General features: G+C 52.3%; 1 protein-coding gene across 1 annotated transcript; it reads left to right on the plus strand.

The window, feature by feature from the left end:
- Positions 1-6,205: 6,205 nt before the first annotated feature.
- Positions 6,206-8,892, plus strand: NMB (neuromedin B; the record flags this gene model as incomplete). Its single annotated transcript, XM_080693365.1, has 3 exons — positions 6,206-6,362; positions 6,859-7,031; positions 8,761-8,892. 3 exons carry the CDS (start codon positions 6,206-6,208, stop codon positions 8,890-8,892), a joined length of 462 nt encoding a protein of 153 aa, XP_080549491.1.
- Positions 8,893-9,192: the final 300 nt, after the last annotated feature.

The raw sequence follows: 9,192 nt of genomic DNA on the forward strand, positions 1-9,192 counted from the left end.
CTGGGCTATACTCCCAGGCCTATTTTATACCTTATTTGGAAACAGCATCTCACTAAGTTGCTGAGAGCCTCACTAAGTAGCTGAGGCTGGCTTTGAACTTGCGTGATCCTCCTGTCTCAGCCTCCAAAGCACTGGGATACCAAGCATACGCCACCATGCCCGGCAGTAAATACATTTTAAATGTTCCTTGAGTAAGAAATGCCAAGAGGCAACCTGGCATGGTGGCGCACGCTTATAATCCCATTACTTGGGAGGCTGAGACAAGAGATCCACAGGTCCGCAGCCAGCTTCAGCTGTTTAGTGAGACCCTGTTTCAAAATAAAGAACAAAAAACAGGGCTAGCCGGGCGTGGTGGCGCACGCTTGTAATCCCCGCGCTTGGGAGGCGGAGACAGGAGGATCGCGCAGGTTCGAAGCCAGCCGCGCGCGTTGGCTTAGGAGACCCTGTTTCCAAATAAAAATATAAAATAATAGGTCTGGGAGTGTAGCCTGGAGGTAGAAGGGCTTCCAGGAACCCCAGTACCAGAGAGGAGAGAGAGAGGGAGGGAGGGAGAGGGGACGGGGGAGAGAGAAAGGAGAGAGAGAAAGACCGGCCAAGAGGCTTACTTTAGTGATTGAATGGACAAAGGGAATTGGAAGAGTATGAGAACTGATAAAACTTTAAGCAAGCATTTGATAGTGGGGTTACCTTTTGCTGTTACTCATCGACTCATAACTAGCTAGCTACTCCTCGTGTTACTTCCAGGTGCCTGTCCTCAGTCCTAGGCCCTTCTCTCTGTTCCCAGGGGATACTTCGGCCTTGTCCTCTTCAAACTCAAGTTCACAGTGATTCTCTCAAACTTTCCTTCCAGTTTTCACGTTTTGTGAATGAGTATTGGCCTAGTTTTTGTTTGTTTGTTTTTTGTGGGTCTGGGGATGGAACCCAGGGGCATTCGACATCCAACCTACACCCCCTGCCCTATTTTTTATTCTTTATTTTGGAACAGGGTCCCACTAAGTTACAGAGGGTCTCACAGAGTAGCTGAGGCCGTCCACAAATGGCAATCCTCCTGTCTCAGCCTCCCAAATGCTGGGATTACAAGTGTGGGCCACCACGCCCGTCTGATTTTTTTTTTTTTAATGTAATTGGGATTGAATTCAGGGGCATTCTACCTGAGCTACACCCCCCAGCCCTGTTTTTTGTTCTTTATTTTGAAACAAAGTCTCACTAAGTAGCTGAGGCTGGTCACAAATTTGTGATCCTCCTGTCTAGGCCTCCTGCCAGGAACCCTACCTCTGGTCTACACCTCAGCCTTATTTTTTTTTTTTTTTTTTTTTTTTATTTGGAAACAAGGTCTCATCAAGTTGCTGAGGCTGGCTTTGAACCCATGGCCTTCCTGTAGGAGGACCTCCCAAGTACTGGGATTATAGGCCTGTACCACTATGCCCACCTGGAACTCTGCCTCAGTGGGAACAACACGTGCAGACAGATCTTCCACACCGAATCTCATGTGTAATAATAGAGGCACAGAGAGCCTCCCAAAGGGGTGTTCCTGATCTTGACTACGCTCTCAGGTGTGTGCATGCTTCCTGCTTGGGACTGCCCTCTGCTTGGTCCTCACCCCAACTCCCTGCTTCCTGGCACCTCCCTCCCCAGAGGGAGGCCATTCCTTTAAGACGAGAGACAGGACCAGCTTTGGAGTCGTCCCTGTATTTGCTCACACAGTCTTAAAGTCTTGCTAGGCTGATGAGAGTCTCACTACTTGCTGAGGCTGTCCTCAAACCTGTGATCCCCCTGTCTCTGCTTCCCATGTACTGGGATAACAGGCGTGTACCATCACACCCAAAAATTTTCATGGAACTATTTCACAGTTCCTTGGTATAGGTATAGTCTGGCAACCTTTGCACAAAGCTACCTCATCTAATCAGCCAGGAATCTTCAACTTTACTGTAGAACAGTTATTTGTTTGTTTGCTTGTTTGTTTATTTATTATGGCGGTACTAGGGATGGAACCCAGGGGCATTTTACCTCCAAGCTACACTCCCAGCCCTATTTTTTATTCTTTATTTTGAAACAGGTCTCAATGAGTTGCAAAGGGCCTCACTAAGTAGCTGAGGCTGTTTGTGAACCGGGATCCTCCTGTCGCAGCCTCCAAATGCTAGGATTATAAGCGTGCGCCACCACACTGGGCTTGTTTTGTTATTTTCTAAAAAACCTATGGCAGCCAGATATGGTAGTGCACACTTGTTATCCCAGTACTTGGGAGGTTGAGACAGAAGGATCGAAGGTTTGTAGCCAGCCTTAGGAACTTAGGGAGACCTGTTTCAAAATAAAATTGTTAAAGGACTGGGGGTCCTTAATTTAGCTTAAATTAAATCCTTAATTTAGCTCAGAGGTAGAGTGCCCCTGGATTCAATCACAGTTGTATTACTACATCGAATATGACCTTCAAAGTCTATATCCTGTCCTCGCTCTACCAGTCTTAGGGGTTTCTTGAGTGCTACTTACTCTCAATTAAGAATAATTTCTCTAAAGCCATTGCTTTAATTGGCTGGTCTGTTTAGTGAACTGGATTCCAGGAGTCCAGTTAGAAGAATTTATTCTCAGGACTTAATGTCAGGCAAGTAATTAAATCAGCTAGCATGAAGCTTCGATTGAAGTTCTCAGCCTGGCCAACTTATTTAAGCCAAAAGAGAGGATGCTGGGTAGAGAATTTTCTTCTTGGAATTGGTCAAGAGTCAAGGTAGCAGTGCTGGCATTTTGCTTTATCAAAAGACTTAAGATACCAGGGGCAGGTTGCCAGGGCTGCTCCCTGTGCCTGCACTGTAGCCTTCACTGTGAGTGAGTGAGTGTTCCCCCTGCAGTGGGCTTCCTAGGATCCAGCTAATTAACAGAGTACTTAGAATGTGCCAGATGCAGCCGGGCGCGGTGGCGCACGCCTGTAATCCCCATGCATGGGAGGCTGAGACAGGAGGATCGCACAGGTTCAAAGCCAGCCTCAGCTGCTTAGTGAGGCGCTCAGCAACTTAGTGAGACCCTGTTTCCAAATAAAATATAAAATAGGTCTGGGAGTATAGCCCAGAGGTAGAAAGCCCCTGGGTTCCATCCCCAGTACCACCAAAAATAAAAAAAAGAATGTGTCAGATGCTCTGCTAAGTGCTTTATAATTTATAACAAAATTTTACTTTAATTTAGTAATCTTCAAAGTTACCTCCAGTCTACAAAAGAGAAACCAGGTAAAAAATTTACCCTGTGCCCATCTTGGGGTCTGTGCAGGGCAGGGCTAGACTGAGGTGTTGCTTTGACCACTTCGCCATGCTGGCTGTCGTGACCCAATCCTTCTAGACGCAGTTACCCTGAAACCTGATTAGAAAGGCCTTGGGGACACTGTACAGGCTGTAGGTCTTTCCTCCTCGGATTTGCTCAGATTATTAAGTCTCCTAGAAATACTGATGTTCTCTATTAGATTTCCAAGCATTTAAACCTCTTTGGAACTGGAGTGTTTATTTCAGTTATGGAGTGTGTGTGTGTGTGTGTGTGTGTGTGTGTGTGTGTGTTGTGTGTATACACTGGGGATTCATCTAGGGACATCCTATCTCTGAGCTACACCCCAGCCCTGTTTTGTTTTTAATTAGAGGCAGGGTCTTACTAGGTTGCTGAGTCTCACTACTTCCTGAGGCTGCCCTTGAACCTGCGTTCCTCCTGTCAGCCTCCCAAGCAACTGGGATCACAGGCACGTGCCATCATGCTCAGCTCTGGAAATGTCTTGTTGAATACATGAATATCACATGCTAGTGATTTTGTATGCTGCCCTGGGGCTTTTCAGGTTCTCCCGTTTTCATGGCATTTCTGAGGTCTGGTGCCGTTTTAGCTGAGCCGCAGCTTCTTAGCTTCTTTTCATCAGATTTAGATCTCTTCCTTTCTTGTCTTCTTGCCATTAAGACAAGACATTTTTGTATTCTGGCAGTTTCAGTTTCTGAACTATCTCCCCCTCATACTGGGAATTGAACCCAGGGGAGCACTACCACTGAGCTACATTCCCATTCCTTTTTTATTTTTTTATTTTTATTTTATTTTATTTTATTTTGTGTGTGTGGGTCTGGGGATGGAACCCAGGGGCATTTGACCTCCGAGCTACACCTCCTGCCGTATTTTTTATTCTTTATTTTGAGACTCAGTAGCTGAGGCTGTCCATGAACCGCGATCCTCCGGTCTCAGCCTCCCAAATGCTGGGATTATAGGGGTGCGCCACCACGCCCAGCCTTTTTTTATTTTTTATTTTGAGACAGAGTCTGGCTAGGTTGCCTAGGCTGGCCTCAAACATGCAGTCCTCCTGCCTGAGCCTCCAAGCGGCGAGGGTGTAGGCATGTGGACGTCCAACTTAAAAGATCCCCCTCATGCTAATGCTACAGCTGTAATCCCTCTCAACTCCTGCTCACTTCAGGGTTTCCAGATAAACTCAGTTTTCCTTTCCTCTTCCTTAAAGGTCCTGCTCTCTTCCTGATCTTATCACCTCTTCTCAATCCTAGAACTAAAGAGCAGGACCCACAGGGTCAACCTTTAGTAGTGCACACACACACAAAAAGACCGGCTTATGAAAAGGCATGACTTGAAATATTTCAACTTAATGTAAGTGTGGTGCAGACACCTGTAATCCCAGTACTAGGGAGGTTGAGACAGGAGAATCACAGGTTCCAAGGACAGTTTCAGCAACTTAGACTCTCGGCAACCTAGCAAGACCTTGTTTCAAAAACAAAAAATAACCCAGGCATGGTGGGCACAATCCTGTAATCCCAATACTTGGGAGGCAGAGACGGGAGGATCACAGGTTTACGGCCAGCCTCCACAACTTAGACCCTGTTTTAAAATAAAAGAATAAAATAAGGCTGGGGGTATGACTCAGAGGTATGCCTCTGAGCTCAATCCCCAGTACCAAAAAATTTTTTTAAAAAGAAGAAAAGAAAGAAATAGAAACCTAACTTGGTTTTGAAATGGGATGGTAGAGTGGGGCAGGTGCGGTTTAGGAGAGCAGTATCTGCCCTCACTGCTTTGGGACCTGATACCCACGGACCAGATGCCTGGTTTCAGTGAGATGTCAGCCTCTTTCCTCCAATAAAATGGGGGGAGGGAAACTTACAAAAACAAGTTCTTTTAAGCATTTAAGTGGGGCAGCACTCACTAAATGCTGGTTCCCACTAGTTTCTACATCCATGGACCAGAAAAGAGAGGATGGCAGCGTGATAGATGCAGAGGTGGGGGAGGTCCCAGAGGGAATGATTATTATGGGAGGTGGTAAGAGCCTTGTCTGTAGGCTCTTGGGTAGCTGTGACAAGAAGCAAAGAGGTGTGAATGCCGGGGCAAGAGTAATAATAGCAGGTGCCATTACTGGGCCGGACTGGAGGAGGTTTGCTCTGGGGCGGGGGCGGGGTGGGCTGTGCCCCCCACTCCTCCATCAGCCCCCACTCCTCCATCAGCCCCGCTGGTGCAGGAAACGTCACCCCTGCTGCTGCTGCTCCCATCGGAGTCTGATGCGGGTGTTACTAGGAAAGGTTTAAGCAAAAACAAGAGGGTTATCGTGCAGCAGTGTCTGCTCATTGCCGCGAGGCCCCTGATCCAGGAGTTCCTCTCAAGACGAGCGGGGACAGCTCTAGGAGGACAGTGCTGTGTGGGAGAGCGGGTCCTGTAAGACTGCTGCTCCCTGCCACCAAACAGTGGGGCTTGAAAATGCAAATATTTAGATAAGACCACGTGTTTATTTCCACTTCTCACCCTTGAAGACAGTGAGGTTCAGGGAGGTCAGACCGCTTGTGTGGGAGGGACCTCCGGGCCGCCGAGGTCTGCCGAGCCCTCCTGCGGGGCCCGCCCTCCGCACTCCGGGTCCCCTCTCGAGCTGTGGTGGGCACTGAGGACCAGGCCGAGCCAGGCGCCCCGCGGGAGGGTGCGGGATTCGCCCTGCACGCGGCTGGGCACCGGGGGGTGCGCGTCTGCAGGAGGAGGATTTCCTCGCCGGCTTTCAGCCTCCTGAAGAGGGTCGGGCTGAAGCGGCTACTCTGCGGCTGCGAGGGCCAGCGGGGTCTCCGGTGCGGCTCGGGCGGGTCTCCACCTTGCACGGGGCGGGGCCTTGCGTGGGGCGGGGCCTCCGGCCGAAGCCCCGCCCCGGGCGCGGGTTTAAAGGAGGGAAGGCGGGCGCCGCGAGCTCAGCCGGAGCGAGAGGACTGGCCTGGCCATGGCCCTGCGCGTGGGGGGCGCGCGGCTGCTCGGCGGCCTCCTGCTCTGCGCGCTGCTCGCCGCCCGCGTCGCCCCGCTCAGCTGGGACCTCTCGGAGCCCCGCAGCCGTGCCAGCAAGATCCGGGTGCACCCTCGGGGCAACCTCTGGGCCACCGGTAAGTCTTTCTAAGCGGACCCAGGTTTCCTGCTTGCCCCTAGTGTCCGAACACGTGGGGAACCCAGGGCTCATCCTGCTTAATAGATGGGGACTTGACTAAGATCGCTTAGCACGTTTGAGGCAGCGCTGGGACCGAATTGCCCTTCCCTTAGGCAAGACTGCCCAATCTTCTAACCTCCTTGCGGGTCCATCTCCCAGGCACCCCTGCGTCCCCACTTCTTCCCTGCTCCTCATCCAGCAGGCGGCATGACTGGCAGAGTTTCTCCCTGGCCCCAGGCTGCCCCACCCTCCTTCCAGCCGTTCTGTCGCCCCTCCACCTGTTCTGAGAGCCGGGGTGGCAGGCTCTGTCACCACCCAAAATCCCTGTGGCTCCTTGGTGAGGAGGGAGATGTCAGCCTCCTTCCCTGAGAACTGAAAGGTGGGAGAAATGGGGCACTTCCTGCCTGGCAGGATCCTCACTCTGACTTCCATGTGCTTTGGCACCTCCTTTCTAGGTCACTTCATGGGCAAGAAGAGTCTGGAGCCCCTCAGCCCGTCCCCACTGGGGACAGCTCCCGGCACTTCCCTGAGGGACCAGAGACTGCAGCTGAGTCATGATCTGCTCAGGAGCCTCCTGCTGAAGAAAGCTCTGGGCATGAGCCTCAGTGGCCCAGCACCCCACACCCAGGTGAGCTGGTCCCTACCCCTGTACCAGGAGGGCTTAGCTAATGCCAGCTTGAGTCCAGCATGGACAAATTACCACCCAACATTGGGTTTAGGTGTGACCGCCCACCTGGGCATAATGGGTGTGGACCTCAGAAAATCAAGACTCCAGGCCCTCCTTGTGTCCCAGGGCTCAGAGGAAGAACTCAAAAGAAAGGAAGGTGACCTTCCTAGCAGACCCAGTGGAGCAAGAAGTAGGGAAAGAGGTTCCCCATCTCCCAGTCTAAAGTCTCCGCTAGGATCACCTGGCCCATTACAGCAGGTCCTTTCTCCCCTAGTCCACACAGCCCGTCCACCCTGCCGGCCCCCACTGCATTAGCCAGGTCCACCTCTGCTGCGTCCTGAGTGAGCTTGTGGCACCAGTTGTGATGCTGAGAACCAGGGGGAGGGAAGAGAAGTCGGCGGTCGAGAGAGCCCGGACCTCGCTCAGCTTGCCAGTGCTCTTTCCATTCCCCCTCTGCCTCCCTGACCAGTGGCAGCATTCATCAGCCTCAGCCCTCTGGACAGTCGAGGCTGGGTCGTTGTTGTGGGGTGTCCTGTGCATTGTAGGATGTTTAGCAGTATCCTGGTTTCTACCAGGAGATGCCGGTAGCGTCTTCCCTCTCCTCCCCAAGTTGTGACAACCAGAATTGCCTTCAAGTCAGGCATGATGACTCACTCACCTCCCAGCTACTCGGGAGGCTGAAGCAGGAAGATCCAGGAGTTTGAGGCCAGCCTGAGCGACATAGCAAGGCCTTGTCTCTAAAAGCAAGAAAATGCCCCTAGATATCACCAGATGTCTTGGGGGAGGCGCACATCACTCCTGGTTGTAAACCACTGGCCTGCAGGGCTCGGGGCCGTCAAGCTGGAGCTGAGCCAGCCTTAGTGTCGCCTGGTTGGTGGCGGCTCTCCCACCACCTCCTGCTCCTGGGGCTGGTCCCCCGCACACCACCCTCCCTGCACTGTGGCCATGTGATGTGGGAGAGTGTGGGCTCTGGTGACAGTGCTGGGCTTAGGACCCAGTTACTCAGTAGCTCTGTGGCCCTAGAAATGTCGCCTCACCACTCCAGGCCTCATCTTCCTCATCCATGAAGGGGAAGTGATAACAGGCCCTTCCCCCACTACATGAGACCATGAGCAGCACGGTGCTGGGCACTGAAAGTCCTCAGTAAGCAGGGCTCCTGGACAGTACCTGTTGCTGTTGTATCCTGCTGTGCCTAGCACGTAGTGTGTGCACGCTGTAAGAAGCGGGGCATTCCCTAGAGCAGTTTCAGCCCGAGCCTCAGCCAACATCCTTGATGATCCCTAGCCCCCAGGACCTCCGGTGTCAGGGATAGGAGCTTGGGCTGCTGAGTCTGAAAGGAGACAAAAGGCCTGGAGCTTGCAGACTAACTAGAGAATCTGAGGACACAGTGCCTCCCTGCGGTCAGGGAGACAGGGTGAGGTGAGGGCAGGACTGAGGAGGGGAAGCAAGGAAACGGATGCTGGCCCAGTACTTGTACTCGACTTCGCGATCCCCTTTGATTGTCCTAACTGCACTGCAGTTGGAGCTGCTGCGTCCTGAGAACGCCCCTGCCCCTGACTCTTCCCAGGATGTCCAGGGAGGGGGGGGGCTGCCTGGGCTGCAGACACCTAGCACTTAGGATGGCAGCATCCCGTCCTCCCACCCAGGCCTGCCCTTCTCCCCCACTCCCCAGGTCAGTCCTTCGGTACCGGAGGCTGCTGGTGCAAACACTGCAGAAGCGAGGCCTGAAACCGGATGGACCCAACGTGGCCTCGATCGTGCCCACCCAGGAAAGTTGCCGGAGGGAACCCGAGTCGCAGCCCCGTCTGGGTGTAAATCCTGAGCTCAGATCTGTTACTCCATCACTGTGGTTTCTGGTTGGATCACCAGGAATGGTGTGGATGCAGACACACATATGTTCCTGCTGTATTTCTTGCTTCCCTGGTGAAGTTGTGAATAAAACCCTGCTCTTTACATAGAATCTCTGTCTGGTCCTCTCCTTTCAGCTGTGCTTTAGGAAAAGAGCCAAGAAAGGCTGTTGGAGAGTGGGGAGAAAAGGGAGATGGGGCAGGTCCCAGAAAGCCTGGAATATTCCCTGAGGTGGCACCAGCCTGGCACTGACTCTCAACTCTTACTCTGCATT

Source organism: Muscardinus avellanarius (assembly GCF_963383645.1).
Source record: "Muscardinus avellanarius genome assembly, chromosome: 3".
Lineage (NCBI taxonomy): Eukaryota > Metazoa > Chordata > Mammalia > Rodentia > Gliridae > Muscardinus > Muscardinus avellanarius.